This window comes from Lathamus discolor, chromosome 5 (genome assembly GCF_037157495.1).
Source record: "Lathamus discolor isolate bLatDis1 chromosome 5, bLatDis1.hap1, whole genome shotgun sequence".
NCBI lineage: Eukaryota > Metazoa > Chordata > Aves > Psittaciformes > Psittacidae > Lathamus > Lathamus discolor.
Genome location: NC_088888.1, coordinates 90,817,767 through 90,836,393, shown reverse-complemented (window position 1 = coordinate 90,836,393; position 18,627 = coordinate 90,817,767). Strand labels below are relative to the sequence as shown.

Sequence of the window (18,627 nt, the reverse complement as noted above, 5' to 3'; positions counted from 1 at the left end):
TTTTAAGTCTTCTATTTGAATACGTTTTGGCAATAAATTTATGCAGTACATTTACAGACTAAACACACATATTAATTTCTTAAATTTCTTTTAAAGCCTTCCTACACAAGTGTTATAAGGCTGCTCAAAATGCAGGTCTCTTCTGGCACAGAGGCACTGCAATTGAATCACTCATTAAAATCAGTAAGCTACAACTATTCAACCACATAAAAAAACTAGAAGTCGACAGCAGCAGAAACACATGGTAACCCAATTATTTCTACAGAATTAGCAGTATTCTTATACGCCTCTTCCTCTTATGGGCCCCTTTCTGACGACACTGGCAATCTGCTACTAGTTACTCAATGCAAGGATCACTTGATTAAAGAAAACTAATATATGCAAGTAATATAAAGATCATAGTTTTGTTGATGAGTATATGTATGTATGCATATCTCAAACACTTGAAATTACATATTATATGAAAATATCAAGTAATACTAAGAAAGTTTTTATCTATTGCAAACATCCCCAGTTTCATGAATTCTAATCAGTCAAGCAGATATTGTGGGATGGGAGGAGGAGGGTTAAAAAAAAAAAAAAAGAAAAAGAAGAGAATTAAGAGAATTGAAGAAAAACATGTTCTCTAGACTCCAATTTTAAGTTTAATAACATAAAGTGTATGGAGACTATACAAGCAAGTCAGTGCAGATTCTTAACAAAGTAATTTTGCCACGAGAAAAGGACTTACAGTGTTATAAAAATGCTCCTACTGCAGCCTAACAGAAGAACATACTATCATCACGTAACTGTCTTCAATAAATTGCTTTCCTTTACTACTGAAAAAAATCACTTTCATCCTTGAGCCACCAGTCCCTGATGGACAAACTTTGTCTCTATGCGTATCTTGGTGATATGCTTCAATAGTCATATAAATGACTAATTATGGGGGAGAATGTCTTGTTGGACATTTTTTTAACTCTTACTAGCATACATGAACACTTTTTGCTTGTGTCCAGTCTCTTGAATAATCATATCATAAAAATCAGTGACCTTATGAAAGGCCTATGCTAAGGTGTAAGCCTGAAGAGATACTTGTGCAGAAAGCTTATGAAGCCTAAATGTTAGTTTTTCTGCACTTATCCATCATTCAGTGACATGAAAATACCTGTGACAAGCTGCAGTGATGCCCTCCATCAAGCAAGCACAATCAATTTTGAAAGCTATGGGTTAAGACTGCTGTTCAAAGACAGACAGACACTGACATGTTACTATTTTCTTTTCAAAAGATTCCCTTGCCAGGATATTCTACAGCTAGAAAAACAAAATCCACAATTACTCTCCTCAGAGGGCAACTAGAGAAAGTAGGTAGAAACAAGCAATATAATAAGATGAAGTTAACTGCCCTTTGCAGATCTCGGACTCTAAAGCAACTTATCCTAGAGGTTTATCCTGGATCCTTTCCCTGAGTACTGCTACTAATATTGCAGCATTTTAATGAACTCCAGTAGAGCCATTACTAAATGTCATGGTTTAATGCTGGTAGGCAGCTAAGCCCCACGCAGACACTTGCTCACTCTCCCCCAGTGGGATGGGGGAGAGAATAGGAAAGGTAGAATTGAGACAACTCGTGGGTTGAGATAAAAACAGTTTAAAGGGTCAAGGAAAAGCCATGCACACAAGCAACACAAAAATTCATTTACCACTTCCCATCATCAGGCAGGTGTTCAGCCATCTCCAGGAAAGCAGGGCTCCATCACACGTAAGGGTTACTTTGGAAGACAAATGGCATCATTCTGAATGTGCCACACTTCCTCCTTCTTCTCCCCTTATTATATGCTGAGCATGATGCCATATGGCATTGGATATACCTTGGGTCAGCTGGGGTCAGCTGTCCTGGCTCTTTCCCTTCCCAACTCCTTGAGCAGCCCCAGCCTACTCACCGGTGGGGTGGGGTGAGGTGCAGAAAAGGCCCTGACTGTGCAAGCTCTGCTCAGCAATAAACAAGACATGGTGCATTATCAACACTGTTTTCATGACAAATTCAAAAAACATAGCACCATCGTAGCTGTTATGAAGAAAATTAACTCTAGCACAGCCAAAAGCAGTACATAAATTAACATTCAAGCACTGCTATTGAGGAAGCTGTTCTTCCAAGCAAATGATTGAGATACTGAATAATCTATATATGGAAACACATTTTCTCCAAATCTGCTGAGAGAGCTAACCATCCCATAGCTACAGTGGAGTTTATGCTCCCCATCTGGAAATCCAATTTCTCTAGTCATCTGTTCAGCTATGCCCGCAAAAAAAGGAAAAAAAAATTATAAAATCTCACTCTTTTTCTTTCCTTTTTAAAATATAGGGATTATACTCACATTATACACACATTAGCGTTGCTTCAGAAAGCAATACAAAACCAGTTTTGAAACATTCATTCTTTCTCATTCACATGGGACTCTCCCATCTCTAATACTTATTGCTTCAGAAAGCAAGCTGAAATAAAGCCTGCCTGTGGAGGCTGTGAATACTGAGGAAATTACTCTTTCACAAAAACCTCTCTTGCTTAGAAAGAAGTATCTAGATCAGCAGCAGGGATCTTCAGCAAAGACGTGGTTTAGCTGCCAGTACCAAAGCAGCATCCAGTCATACAGGCTGGAGCTCTCAGCAGACACAGGAAGAAGCAGCTGGGTGCAGAGTGGGGGAGTTCTTTACTGCTGCAAAGCTTTCACACCTGTGTCAGTGCATATCAGCACTGCAAGGTTGGCTCTTAAGACAACTAGCAATTCCCAGCCACCACAGCAGAATGGAAATGAGCAGCAGTGACACCTAGGCATGACAAGGTCCCTGTTTAGAACCTGATGTATTTCAAGCCTTCTGAAGACAGCAGGAAGCCACACATCCCAGTACACCTTTCTTGGGAGAATGAAGGAGGTGCTACCACTAGAAAGCAGCTGACAAAGCCTGACTGATTCAGTCTGAAGTATTTGGAACCCCAAGTATATATATTCTAGCCTTAAGAAGAAGAAAAAAAAAAAAAAAGTATCTGCCTGCAGCCCAAAACTTTTTGAACAAGTTTGTCCTGCGTATCACTGAACAAGAAAATTAGGCTCTGAGGAATATCTCTCCTGCCATACTCAGCAACTTTACATGCTCCAAAGAAGCACTCTGCAGTTAAGAGACTCGGAGCTGAGCTACCAAAACATTTTGCAGATGACAGAGGATGCTCTTTCCTCAGGGCCTTATTGCTGCAGTTACTTAAAAAAAACCCAAAAAACCTGTGATATCCATGAGCATTGGCTTAACCACAGGAGGTTGGTCTTGCCTGATGCTACAGAGCAGTTGTTCTCCCCTAATGAAAATGATGCTTAACCTGATGTCTTTGGCACTATGTGGCATCAGAAATTAATCCATCTGGTAAAAACCTGCTCAAAGCCTTAAAAATAACTACCTCTTGACAGGAGATTAGCAGCGAAGCAAATTCAAGGAAAAAGATCCACCAGAGGCATATCTAAGCTATAAGATTTCCGAAGTGGAACAAGACTTGCTCTCACCATACCTGCGGCACAGCCAAGTACATATGGTTATTTGCTGCTGTTATTTTCCAGTCAACATAACCAATGGAGGATCTGTGCAGATTCATGTGGGCTTTCAAGAGACCAGTCTGGGAACACTTTTCCAAGCAGACTGATGTTTCAAAACAATCATACACAATTGAAACATGTTTTTAAAAAGACCTCAAGAAAAGATGAGGGAGACCGCAAAAGAATGAGGGATACACTACCTGGAGTCAGAAGCAATGAAAATTGCCATGTGTAGATAAAGCATTAATGCAACAAGGCACGAGGCAGCAAATTTAATATATTCTACTGGATATGTGTTAGAGGACATTCTTGAAAATTGTATTCACATATTACAAGATCTGGTGTTCCAGTCCGGAAGAGAAAGAATACTTTGAGGGGAATTATCTCTGGAACATTGCCCTGAACCAAACAGGAAAGAAATGTCAACAGCAGTAAGAAGCAAATTACAAGGGAAAAGAAGTAAGCCTTGTTGCACAGACTACTGCAGATACATCTCTCCTCTTAGAACAAAGCAGCCTCTGGAACTAACAGATGGGAACCTGGAAGTGAGAGAAGAAAGCAGATAAACTAAGCTGTTTAGGAGCCAGGGATAGCAGCGATGTGGATGCAGCTGAAAGCAACACAGAATGTTTATTAGCATTAGTTCTGCATTGCTTTCAACTGTTCTTACTTCCCTATAAAATCTGAGACAGCAGATGGTAATCCAGTAAGTTTTATAGGGCAAGAATTAATGAAAGGAGGACTTCAGTTCACCCAAACTACTGTAAGTCTTTAAAAACTACCACAGCAGCTTATTGTGTCTATTTCTCTGAGGTTTAATTGATAGCTCATTACTCCCAACCTACTGAAGACTAAAAGTGTTTTCTAAGTTCTTCTGCAATGTGAAGAAAAGTTTCCTCATAGCTATACATTACTGAAGGAAGACATGGCTCTGAACACCCGGTAACAGGCGACAGCTGGAGGAAGCTCTAAGCCTCTAGGTTAGACGAGATGGCCCATGGACCACCATGTTTTGGAGTTCTGTGTTATCATAGCAGATTTAGTTGCTATTTTAGTTCCAAGTAGTGTGGATTCTTCATTCCTGATGTCTCCAGAGTCCAACCACAAGTACAAATAAAGCTGTAAAGAACTTCTTGCCACATTCAGTGCGCTTTTTCATGTCCAGGAATTTGACAGGCCTTCAATACAATGGTAGATTATTAGCGTTGAAAACAAGACACTGAAGGTGAGCGAAGGCAAGAGAAGCATTAGACTTTCTATAATCATCATCTAAAAAAGACTTTGTGTCCTGAATCTACCTGGATTTGATAGATATCAGACTGTGTATACCTATGTATGTGGTGGGGGGGGCAAGAGTTGTGCATGCTACACCAGTTTTGTGGAATAGATAGAAAACAGTTCAAGATTATACAAAGGAAACTTCCCAGTGTTAGAGCTAGGCATATGGTCAAAAGGAGGTACCGCACAGTAATAATATTAATAGAAATACCTGGCCCAAATCCTGAAGGTTTAAAGACAATTTTTGCTCTTTTGCTGCAGGGGAAAATCAGGCTCCAGTGGCACTGTCTCCATTAATAAGGTTATGAAGATTAAAGAGAGAAATATAACCTTATGGACTGATTGTTTTTTTTTTTTGTTTGTTTTTTTTTTAGCCTTGTGGGTTTGGAGGGGCTCCATACTTAGGGGGACAAGCAAACATTCCTAAATGGAAATTACTAAAATGGAGGTGATTACAGATGAAGTCCTGTGTTTAAGCAGTCATGAGAGAGACTGAGCCACTAGTGTGATGGAGGTCACATACTACGACAATGTGATCCAAGACCCTATTTGGCCAAGTACTTTTTTAGCTGAGACAGAAAAATGAACAACATTCATACATGAACCTAAAGGGATCTAACAAACCCCCCTGTACAGCCTTAAGCTGGCTCTGGTCAAACCAACTGAACTCAAACTTAAAGCAGACACAGAGAAGAGCTTTCACAATAGCAAACAAGGCATAGAACAGCAAGGAGAGCTTGGGCTGTTCAGTGCAAGCAAACAAATGCCAAAAGAATTTTAAGCGAGTAGTAAAAAGAGTTATGTAGCTCAAGGGTAACATTAGACCATGACACAAAAATATTAGAAACTAATGGCAAATGAGAATTTCCAATCTGAACACATTGATGAGCACCTAGAAGTATTGTAACATTCTTCTACTAAACTAACAGAAAAAAGCAAAACACTGTAGAGAAGTCTCTTATACTGAGCTCTAACTCCTATGAACACTGCAGGGCTGACTGCAAACTGAAAGAACTAAAACCAACTACACTGAAGACTTCTTTTAATACTATATTCTTCGTAGACACGTACTACGTGTTACTGACACGTATACAAACTAAGCTAGAGACCAGATGTATGTGATCATAACTGGATCCTTTTATTTGTTAAAAAAAAAAAAAGTAGACAAAAAGTTATCTTAGTTACAACAAAGGTCACCAGGGAAAGTTTTCCTAACATAATGGTGGCTCTGTTACAAAAAACAGATTTTGTACGTACATTGTGCATAATATACATTATATGAATGATAGATTTAGGCCATTGCATAACAAATATAGACCAACAAGAAGTTAAAGCTAGCAAAAAGAAGTAATTACATGGTCAAACAATAACAGGTGAATTGACTTTCATTAGGTACACTATGGGGGACAAGACAAACATTCATAAAGGAAAAAGTTGTAAGTTATACCCACTGCATGGTTGTCGCTTTTTTAAAAGCTATAAAAACCACACGACATCTTAGTGCACTAACCAAGGCCTCAAACTTCACTTTCTGCTTCAGCAGTTTCTAAGGCACAATCACACGTAAGAACAATTCGTAAAAATGCATAACATGACTCATTTAGAGCATTAGGAAAAGATTTTCATAGTATCATCGCTGAATGGTTTGGGTTGGAAGGGACCTTAAAGATCATCTTGTTCCAACCCCCATGCCACAGGAGGCGTTGTTATGGGACACCTTCCAAGAGACCAGGTTGCTCAAAGTCCAACCTGGCCTTGAACACTGCCAGGGATGGGGCAGCCACAGCTTCTCTGGGCAACTTATGCCAGTGCCTCACCAGCCTCACAGGAAAGAGCTTCATCCTAATATCTAATCTAAATGTCCCCTCTGTCAGTTTAAAGCCATTCCCCCTTGTCCTATCCCTACATGCCCTTGTAAAAAGTCCATCTCCAGCTTTCTTGTAGTCCCCCTTTAGATACTGGAAGGCCGCTCTAAAGTCTTCCTGGAGCCTTCTCTTCTCCAGGCTTATCAACCCCAACTCTCTCAGCCTGTTTTCATAGGAGAGATGCTCCAGCCCTCAGCTGTAGCTCAGCTTTCTCACAGTAATCCCACTGACATCAAATTTCCCACTTAATAAAAGGAAGTGTAATTTGGCTTATAATAGTGGCAAATAACACGGTTTTAAGAGCCAACAGCGGATGATTTTAATTTGTAGAGCCCTTGTGCATTCATTCAAATATAATTATATTTAAACACATGAACTTTCCTCACAGCATTATCAAGAGCCTACGCCATTTTACAGTGAAGTAAGTGGGTACTTCCGTAGCGTCAAAAAAAATCCACTGAGGTCTTGTATCCGAGATGTAGAGGGCTGTAAACACAAGATGAAGAGAGTAGCTGGTATATTTCTATAGCTGGAACAGAATATTTCAGTTGGAAGGAACCTACAATGGTAATTTAGTCCAACTGCCTGAAGTAGAAAAAACTGAATTCTAACAGACCTACAAATATGAAATGCCTGCATATTCTAGTCTTGTCTTCTAAGTTTTTTAACTTCAGAAGTGAAACAATTTCACTTTCCAGCTGAAAGCACGTAACACTATGAAAATACCCAGCCTGTATGTCATTGAAAGCACTAAATGTTCCTACTGTGCAATGAGCTGAAGCAACACCAGAAGATGTATCTTTCCAGGAATTCCTCAGCGACAAAAATGAACCAGTATTTTCAGAAATGAGGACAAGTTACAATAGGTAACAAAGTAGTTCCCTAGGTAATTATTGACAACTCACATGTGGAAACAGTGAAGTGCAAATACATCAGAAAAACTGAAAAAGCACCAGGTCTCTACTGTCTGACATAATACAAACAAAGCAAAGTACAACTCCAAGAAATAGACTGCAGAACACATGCTGGCTTCTGATACAAATTGTGAATATCCAGAATATTTCTACTACAATTTTCTGAGAAGATTAAAAAGCCTCTTTCAAACAAATGCACTGTTTGGCATCTCTGTATTAAATTGACACTACAGACTTTCTTATGTACATAAGCAGACTACCCACCAACATACACACATCAACATTGGAATAGCAAGGCAGATTTATAAAGGGTCTCCTGGGGTTGACAGCATGACTTAAAACTCAGTTAATACCACAGACTATAGGAAAAGCATGTTGAATAACTAAACAAAGTTCTGAACAACATCAGAAGTGTTCCTGTCCAGCTGAGTGTAGGAGGCAACAGTTTCCTCAAAAGCACTTCTGTGGAGAACACTTGCCACGTACTTCTGGCTACTTGCCATGCATACTGTAAGCACCCCCACCACATTTCTCAATTGGTTGCCTTCTGCCTACTCAGATCCAACTTGGGCAGCAGCAAGAATAAAAATCAGTGGCATCAAGAGCACTGAACACATTAGAACTCTGTGAAGCTTGCACATTGCCCTACTTGGTCTCTCTCTCCTACAAACAGAAGTTTTCTAAAAAGGGAAGAGTCAGGAATTTCTTCTGAAACCATTCCATGTATAAGATGTGTTAATACACTATTTCTGCTAAAGCAGAAGAAAAGAGCGCAGCAGAACAGAAGAGGATGGAAAGAGCAGACAGAATGATAATCCACATGCAGAACATATGGACAAGGCTTCATTAAAATGTTCAGTTCATCTCTGCTAGTGCAGAATTACTCTCTGATATTCAAAAGAATTTAAATCCTTGAAGTCTCTTTTGTTATGAAAGTATTACATCTCCTACAGAGGCCATGAAAGTTGGTCATAAAAATCACAGAATGGTTAAGCTTGGAAGGGACTTCTGGACATCATTTAGTCCATTAGCGCAGAGTAAGCTCAGCTAGAGCAGACTGCCTAGGACCTTCCCTAGTTGGGTATTACAATTTCATTGCCTGGATAATCTCCTCTTCCCTAATCACAGATGGGCAGTCAACTCTTGACCAGAGATGCTCAAAGGGACCACTTGAAAAACAGTGGCTCTTGAAAGAGAGAGACCTGGATTTCATTAGGACCCAAAGCAACAGGGTGTAAAAGCATTTTAAGAGACTGCTACATACAGAGAATGTTAGCCAGACTGCCATTTTTGCCAGCTAGCAGGTGGAAGACTGATAATAACTTCTGGCTAGGAGCTACTATCCATTCCCTTAAGCTGTTCCCCACAAACATACTTGCCCTTTAACCATACAGGAAAGAGTTTCTTGGTTTATGTCTTCTGGAATCTTTGTGAAGGAGTTGCTCAGCTGGCCAAACTGATGAACAAAGGTCTTTGCTCTGTATTTTTTTGGTCTAATATACAGTGATTCTGTGTATAGCTCCACAAGTCCCCAAAAGACAAAGGCACCTAGTCATTGCAGAAACTAGGGGCACAATTCAAGTAGCAGTTATGATGCCTAATTGCAAGCACATGCAAAGCATTATACTCTGTTTTTACACATCAAACAGTCCTTCAGAGACCTAACGTATTCACCATTCACCTAGCGTATTGGCACCAATTCTGCCAAGCAGTCACCTCATGTCTGAGATGTATTCAATAAAGATGATACTGCAATGCATATAAGCCCCCATTACAGTCAAAGGAAATCAATACATGGTACCTCTGAGGATAATTAGATTTATAAATCTTGACTCAAATTTCATAATGCAAGAAAACCTACACATGCATTGCTCCCCAACAAAAACAAAACCTCCAATTATCAACCCCACGCCAAAACCCCACTAGGAAAACAAAAAAGATGCATCTGAAAGCTCAAAGACCCCAGAATCACTGCTAAAAGTGGCAGAGACCAGAGGCTCAGATTAAGTCAAGAGTATGTGTATGTGCACATCACACACATGTTCTAGCACTGAGGGCAGTGACTAGCTTTTTAAACATTAACTTCAAGAATCTTTGAGTAGAGATCACTTACCTGCAGAGAAGATTCCCAGATTTGGAATATCAGTTCAACAGCTACCAACAGATTAAAAATCAAAGGGAAAATAGAGGAATTAACTAGAACAAAGCACTCCACAGCAGCTGAACAGGGTATCATTTTCCCATTCCTCCTTTCCAAAAATGTTCAAGCTGCACAAAGATATGAGAAAAAGAAGCAGCATGCAGTGACATGCAATTAGATCCTGTATAGCCTGACAGTTCACACCCTAAGTGTGCACCTTATATTTAAGAAGGGATGCTTCAAGTCAGAAGAAAGAAGATGGAAACAGAATTTTCCTGCTACCAGTGAGGTCAGCTTTGCCAAGAGTGACATACTTCCATTCTGCCATGGATAGAGTATGTACAAACCAAAGCAAAGCACTGTCATGGGAATAACAAAATTTGAGCTATCCAAAAGTGGGGAGAAATGTGAAATATGCAGAATTCTAGCTGTGGTGAAAGTACAGTTTCATATAAATAGGAATGGGAACCCTCCAATTTTACAGTATTTTGCTTTGTGTTCACAGTCTTCAAGCAATCCTTATCTTGCATTGAAGTGATGGTAACAGGCTCTTAGGAGAGTAGCTAAAAGACAAAACAGGATATAAGTAAGGCATAAAATTCAGGCTGAAGCTGACTATCTATTGAGAGAGGCACTTGTAAGATGTTAGCTTCTGTGTTGGGTTACAAGATCTTGTGTTTGGTCAAAGAAGATGACATTCTGCAAATTATCTACATCTGCAGTTTTCATACTTCAGACTTAACTGCATATATCTGTGTATTTATAGTCCTTGCTTCCAAAGAGCAGTTATTCTCTTAAATTCTTTCTTGAGAAAGATACCAAGTAATTTTTCAGCTTCAGATTTCAGAGTGGAATTCACTTGCACCGTAAGGTCAGAAAAAGCACTAGGTTATCTTGTTTGAATGACTGGAAGAAGCAATTTTACACACCTACCCAAACTGAGACCTAACAACTTGTGTCTTAAGAGTTTAAACTTATTTCAAAAGACTGAAAATCCTTTAGGAAGTAGAGGAACTCAACAGCTCACATTATTCCCCCCCCCCCCCAGTGCTTAATTACCTTTAGCATAACACACACACACGCTATGTTTATTACTCACATTTGCAAAGCTTGAGGCTTTTTTGGCCTTGCTTGTTTTTCTGCCTCTCTCTACTATATTAAGGAATCTTGTATTACATAGTCATTTGTTTCCTGTGAATATCTCTCTACAGGTTAGAAACTCTGATTCTGAAGAGTGTCTTGGTCCGGAAGGCACAGTCTCTCAGCCTCATATACCTTACTTTTAACTACTTGCCTTTGCAAAGAAAGCACTTTTTGAACAAAGCCTGTTTGCCCCATTTCCCCTGTAAGCTATTATCATCTGGGTCAGCAGATGTCAAGGAGGGTGGGTTGTCTGGTTTTCTTATTTCTGGAACTACAAAACTATGGAATTAAGACTGAGTACGAATGCCATGGTGAAATACTGATATCTCAAATTATTATTTTTAACTTGACTAGCTCCCTACACAATCTTTCAGTTCTACTAGCCTCATAAGACTTGAATGACAGCTTAAGGGGAAAAATTTGTACAGTTTTTGACATAATTTCAACATACAATGTGGGACTGGTCCTCTTCTCCAGTTTTACAACCAATCTCATTGACATTCATAGAATCATAGAATAGTTAGGGTTGGAAAGGACCTCAAGATCATCTAGTTCCAATCCCCCTGCCATGGGCAGGGACACCTCACACTAAACCATCCCACCCAAGGCTTCATCCAACCTGGCCTTGAACGCAGCCAGGGATGGAGCACTTACAACCTCCCTGGGCAACCCATTCTAGTGCCTCATCACCCTAACGGGAAAGAATTTCCTCCACATAACATACATTGTTTTACGCTTAACCACTAAAGCTATTATTACATATTTAGTAGGATAAAGGAGAACCCACATGCACTGTTTGGGAATCAAATAACAGAAGGATTTACCTGTATTCAAGGTCACATGAATTCTGTGCTTGAAATATTAGGTATCAGCTGCCTGCATCTCAGTACGGTTGTTAACCAGAACATCACAGGGAGCTGCACAAGAAGTTCAGATGCTGCTGTTTCACATCTAATGTGTAATACTAGCTTCACAATATCAAGGTTTGTCTCAAGACCTCTGACATTCTCACTGATACAGCATCTATTAGTGTTCCATGTACCATTAGACAATAAAAATCAGATGCTAATTACCTACATTTTACCCCTGTCATTCTTCATTACAGCTGGAGAATGACATAGCATAAAAACATGCCAGTTTTCTGCTCTAATATAGTAGCCCATAAAACATTGCTCCATTTATCTTTCCAACTAGCACTGATTTTTAAAACATATGGAAAACCACTTTGTTATCCAATACTCAGTAATATACCATCCTCCAACCTTTGAGGCAACTTTTGAACAAAAGCAACTTAAGTATATAGCACAGGCCAGTAGGGCAGAAAGGAAGGAAAGGAAAATAATACAGTGATTACATACCCCACATTTATGTAGTCACCTAAATTAAGGAGTGAGTGGCAATGGGAGAGTGATTTGCCACTCAAAGATTGACCTTTGTGCATCCAGGCCACCACAGTTCAGAGCAACTGCAGATAAAATCCAGTATGTTATGCACTACAAAGAGCAAACATTTGTTTTCTCTTCTCAGCTCAGAGGAAACTGATTCAGCTTCACCAAGCATGATCTCTGTGTCACACTGCAGTTTCAAATCAGTAAGACTGGTGTTAAATCTGTCAGGAAATTTTGCATGACATTGTAGTTCAATGAGAACCTGACTAATAGATCCTGCCATCCTTTCTCAACAAAGGCTTTAGAGATCTTTCAGTAGGCCAACCTAATTGCAGCCACAAGCTCCCAGACATCTAATAAACTTGACATGACAGAGATGATTAAAAAGCTACATAAACATCACAATGAGAACATCAGGATTTTGTTCTAGCTGTTCGTAAGAACCCTGTCTGCCTTGTAGAGAAACCTGGGAAAGTGCTGGGAAAATACAGCATCTTCACCATTATTTCAATTTGTACATGCTATCCTTTGTTCTAAGCATCTTTCACAATACTTCACAATACATTTCTCATACTGCACCATCAGCCTGATCTTACTCGGCGTAATTAAACACACTTCTCTCAAAATATGTAAAGATATCTCACCCACCCTTAATAAAGAAGGTCAACTTTGCTGAATATTACTATTAATAATTATTATTCATAATTCTGGCTGCACGACGTTGGGCCAGCTCTAAACCACAACTGTAAGAGACTGCTTTTTCCTCTCTCTTCTGAGACAGATTTTGGGGGGGAACGAAAAAGCAGGGGGGGGAGCAGCTGTGCGCTTACAACATCACTGGTCACCAAGGCTAGTTGCCTGCCAGCACTGTTGGAAACTTTCTATATTTCAGAAAGTTTAAACCTTACTTCAACCTAAAGAACTTTTATCCAGATTCAAACAGCATACAGCTCGAAGTGAACATCAAACTACACCCCACACATGGGTAGTAAAGTTAAATGTTATGGCAGATGCTGGGGTTAATATGGAAAAGAGACAAATAGTACTATAATGGCCTAAAGCACTGCCATAAGAATAGCTGAAAACAGTTTTAAAAAAGTAATTTGGAGTTCAGATTATTGAAGAGAAAAAAAATCTGGAAACTTTAAAGAGACAGCTTGCTCCCTCTGCTCATATGAAACTAAAATATACTAAAATATAAACTCAATATACCAGAATTTACAAAACAAACCATGAAGCTGGCAGGGGTAATATCACTGAACACAGGCAAAAGTTCAAAAACACTGTGCATCATTTAAGTTTTATTTAAAAGGAATCATTGTAAGTTCATATTATATAAAATATAAATACAATTGAATGTCTACATAGCCTTCTTCAGGGAGTAAATGTATCGTCCTTTGAATGTTTGATTGTAACATAATATCTAGCAATCAGTATTATACCAAATTTCCCATCATTAAACAGGACTGTATATTTCAACGACAGAGAATTTTTCTTCTCGTTCTAGTCATAAAGGAAATCTTAACTTAAGCCATCAGGCAACCCTCAATAGCAATGCAAACTTCCTAGAGAATAGTTTTCAACCTTTTGAACTAAAGGCAAATGAAAACATAAGATGCCACACATGCCTAACGGAAATCACCAGCTGTGCTGGCCTTGGCTGGAGTTGAATTAATTTTCTTTGTTGTAGCTAGTATGGGAGTTGTGCTGAAAATATGGGATTTTGGATTTGTGCTGGAAACAGTACTGACAGTACAGGGATATTTTAATACAGCCAAGACAGCTGACCCAAACTGACTCAAGGGACATTCCATACCATATGACATCATGCTCAGCATATAAAGACAGGAGGATAAGAAGGAAGAGAGGGATATCCAGAGTGATAGTGTTTGTCTTCCCAAGTAACTTATGTGCGATGGAGCCCTGCTTTTCTGGAGACGGCTGAACACGTGCCTGACAATGGGAAGCAGTGAATGAATTCCTTGTTCTGCTTTGCTTGCGTGTGTGTTTTTTGCTTTACCCACTAAACCGTTTTCATCTCAATCCACAAGTTATCTCAATTCTGCCTTTTCTATTCTCTCCCCCAGCCCACCGGTGAGAGCAGCTGTATGGGATTTAGTTGCCAGCTAGAGTAAAACAAGGAGAAAATCTTAACTTTAGATTGATTGCTCTGAGGTAGACCATAAATTCCAGCAATCTACTGATAAGTTCAAAACTAGTGTTGAGTGAAAGACATTGCACACTGATTGTTTAAAAAATTAAAATAATCCCAAACCAGCACACCAAAATGGTACCTCCTTCCCCACCTACAACTTTCAATAAATAACAAGTACATACATCCATTCCTATAAACATCCTAGTATGTTTAAGCAGAGTCCTATGGATCTCTTTTGGACCATCCTGCCCCACTGCAAAGTAGGTAAGAATTTCTCCAAAGTGTAATTTCTAAAAAGAAAACAACTAAAAAACCCAACTCTCCCCCCCCAAAAAAAACCACAACAACAACAAACCCACAACCAAACCAACAAATAAAACAAAAAAAAAAAAAACCCCACCCACCCAAAACACAGAACCCCAAAGGCCACATGATATCAGGCTCCACATACTCAGCTATGTGTAAACATGAGTTGCCCTCAGACTTTATAAATACATTGTATCTATAATTTCTTCCTCTTCTTTCATTACCATTGGCCTTTCTTCTCGGTTAGATTTCTTATCCGGGCACAATGTTGAACTGAGCAACAAAAAAAGGCCTAATGCTCCCCCACACTTTCCCAAAGGTTTTAATAGCAGCGTCAATTACACTTGGTCTAGTGCAACCTCTACATTTAATCACAAACAAGACATCTGTGATTTATTCAACTACAATCCAAGTACAATTTACATCTTTTCAAGCTGAAATAAATCTTTCACTACTGAGCACAACATATACTGTTAATTGCTTGACTGGTGAGGGGTGAGATACCTCTCCCAGAGCAAAAGAAAATAGCGTTAGGCATCAAATTCCATTTCTAATCAGTATTTCCCTTACTGGCAAACATATATGGATGAACAAAAAGACATCCACTCTAAAAACCCTGGGGTTTATACTTTTTTTAATTTTCTTTCCAGAAAAAGCCTCGAAGTGTTTTCCAAAAATTGAGTATAAAACCCCCCAAAATAAATAAAAAAATTCAAGGTTCTTGTGTTTTTATGCAAGAATGAAGCTGTTTAGTATTAGATATGGCCATTGAAAAAGCCAAACCAACAAAGCAACAAAACCCTAAAACTAAGGGATTGCCATCTCATTTCAATCCCTATTACAGGTATAAGCTTCCTGCCCCAAAGAGATGAAAACAGCACTCCTCTATGCAATATTCTCAGTTTAAACCCCTGCTACTGTTGTACCGATGACCATGAATTGACTGTATTTAATTTCCAGTTTAACCTCTCAAATAGGAAGTCCCTGTAGTACGACTAGATCACCCTTCGTACAGCATGCTGACTTTTGTATCACTTCTTACTAGCGGTTATGGTCAATAATGCGTCCTACACCCATACCAGTATCTGAACTCTACCTTACAGCAGCTGGAGCGCCACTCTGTAACCCTTTACAACAGCATTACCTTAGGGCTGCACAAACTTTCAAGAATGAGTACTACAGCCTTAAAAATGCAACTGATGATGTTTTAGCAGCTATGAATTCTGAATTCAGCAGTCCTGGAGAGGACAAACATCCTGTCAGTAATATACATAATGACAACTGCTAGTAACCTTAGCCCTGTTATCAATCAGTGGTACATGAGCAACTAAAAAGCCCCACAAAACTTAAAAACCTCTGCACTCTCAGAATGCACCTGCCAAACTCTTTCTTGACGAAGTGCATTTCACTTACCTGCGCTGCTGACTGTCTTTCTGCTATTGCGTTTCTCTCCAATAACCACTAAACCCAAGACCTACAAGCTGTTGATCATCCATTTATTCTGTACTATAGCCCAGTTGAATACAAAATAAAAAAGTGTCAGTGATTACTTATAATGCAGATAAAAGTTTATCTTCAGCATCTTCAACCTACTCCTGTAGACAGCAGCAAAAACAATCTTCAAGAGAAACATCTAAACCTTCTTTTTCAGCTTTTTTTTGTAGACACCTGTCTTTTTGAAAACTTATATAGTGTCACACAACAGAAAGTCAGCAATTTCCACCTACACTATTCGCTACAGGGGCTGACCAGATGAGGTTGTAAACTCTTTCAGTTTTCTTATTGCATCCCTGGTGACCACATGGCATCCTGTCATTCTTGTATTCCTTGCTGTTTTCTTCCCAATCTTAAGTCATCACTTCTTAGAGTGGCTGAAGAAAACGTGTTTTCTAACTCTAGAAAGTAAACACAGTCACTCAACATGATAATTTTAACTTTCTCTTCCACCCTACTGAAACAAGTAGTTCTTTATTTGCTGATTGGTTTTGAACAGTTAAAGTGCTCTGGAACTTGCTTCCCCCCTTCTCAGTTCTAGAGCCACCATTTATTTCCAAATGAATGAACTCACTCAACTCCCCCTTCTCCTACAAGACATCAACCTGAAATCCTCTGGTTTTCCTCAAAGGAAGTAAAAGTAAAAGGAAAGCAGCTACTCCACCTTATCAACCTCTTACAGTGAAGCTGCATCTAAAACACAGATAACACTAGTCTGTTTTTATATTTCCTTCAAAACTATCACTAACTGCAGTCAGCCAGAGCAAAAAGCTTCAACTTTAACCCTTGCTGTTAAGTCTCACTCTCATGTTCTCACATGAAGGAACCGAGTTTCAGGACACTGGAATCGTTTGGAAACTGAGAAGCCAGCCACAGAGTCACTACAGTAGGCAAACATTCAACTCTCACTGCTCAGCCCAACTCAATACCCCTTAAGGTCAAGGCATCACTTAAAGAACACCTGTATTTCTATTATTGCCTTCTTACAAAGCCATGTCTTACAAAGGCAAACCAAACAGACTGACGTTATGCGCGGCTACAGGAAGGCTTTGCGTTTCTTTGCAAGCACGGTACCATAGTTATTTCGGAAACGTGCTAACTCGCTTTCTACACCCCAAGCTCCGTGGTCACTAACAACGAGTACACGTGCACGCACGCACTGAGAAGAGGCGCTCATCTTAAGGCACTCTGTAATTAGAGAAGCAATTACCTACCCTCCCTTCCCACGCCCAGGCAGCAACAGGCAGCACCGCAAGAGCCCGGCGGCACCGGACAGCTGCTGCCGGCAGGGCTCGGGCACTGAGGCCGCGCCCCTGCTGCCTCCCCCGCCCCTGACCCAGCCTCACCTCAGGGTCCCTCCCGCGGGGAGGCGGCCCCAGACGCCCGCCGCCGCGCTGCCCACCCTCGGAGAAGCACACACGGTACCACTGTGCGGGCGCTGCCGCCAACCGCCGCCCCGCAGGCTCCCACCGCGCCCGGCACCGGGCACCGGGCACCGGGCACCGAGCACCGAGTACCGGCCCTGCCCCGCCCGGTCTCACCTTCGCTCCTGCTCAGGGACATGGCCCCCGGCCGCGGCCCGATCCGCCCCCTGCAGCCCGCAGCCCCGGGCTCGCGCTCCTTCCTGCTCGCAGCCCAGCCTGTCCGTCACGGCGCCGGCGGCGCGCCATTGGCGGAAAGGGTGGCAGGGGCGTGCCCGCGGAGCCGGCTGGGACCCGCGCGGCCCCGCCCCTCGCTCCCTCCCTCCCTCCCTCCCTCCCGCCCGCGGTGGCCGGCGCGGTGCCCGCGGGCTCCGACAGGGGGAGCGCGGCTGCGCAGAGGCCGGCGGGCGGCGGCGGCGCCCCGGCGGGGTGAGTGGCGCCGGGGTGATGCTGGGCGTGCGGCGCTGCGCCCGCCGCCGGTCCCGGTCCAGCTGCCGCTGCCGGCCGGGCGTCTCCTTCACCTGACCCGGCAGCCCCCCGCGCAGCCCGCGCCCGCCGCGTTAATAATGCACTAGAATGTCAGCGCTGAAAAAGGTACCGAGCGGCCGAGGGACAGGAGGGCAGAAGGGAGGGGGCCGCCGTCGGGGCTCGCCGCTCGCGGGATGCCCTCCTCCACCTCCCCAACTCAGGAACGGGGCTGCCGGTGCCGCTGGGACCGCCGCCGTCGGGGACCGGTGCCTCGGCAGCGCGGGGACGGCGCGCCGACCGCCCCGTCGGTTGTGGTGTCCTCCCCCAGCACCGGGGCGTCCCGGCGCCGCGCCGGCCGCGGCGGGGTCTCGCCGTGGAGGGGTCTTGCCTCAGCACAGCCTGGGCGGGACGGTCTCTCGGCGGGGTGAGCTGCGCCGGCCGCGCCGTGCGGAGAGGGGAACGGGGGTGGACGGACGGAGGGACCGATCTTCG

General features: G+C 41.9%; 1 protein-coding gene across 1 annotated transcript in view; it reads right to left on the bottom strand.

Annotated features, from left to right (window-relative positions):
- ERICH1 (glutamate rich 1) overlaps nucleotides 1-17,916 on the bottom strand; it is a 74,709-nt gene extending 56,793 nt beyond the window's left edge. Inside the window, 2 exon segments of the mRNA XM_065681542.1 lie at nucleotides 17,788-17,832; nucleotides 17,835-17,916. Coding sequence (XP_065537614.1) covers nucleotides 17,788-17,832; nucleotides 17,835-17,916 — 127 coding nt within the window.
- Between the last annotated feature and the right edge of the window lie 711 nt (nucleotides 17,917-18,627).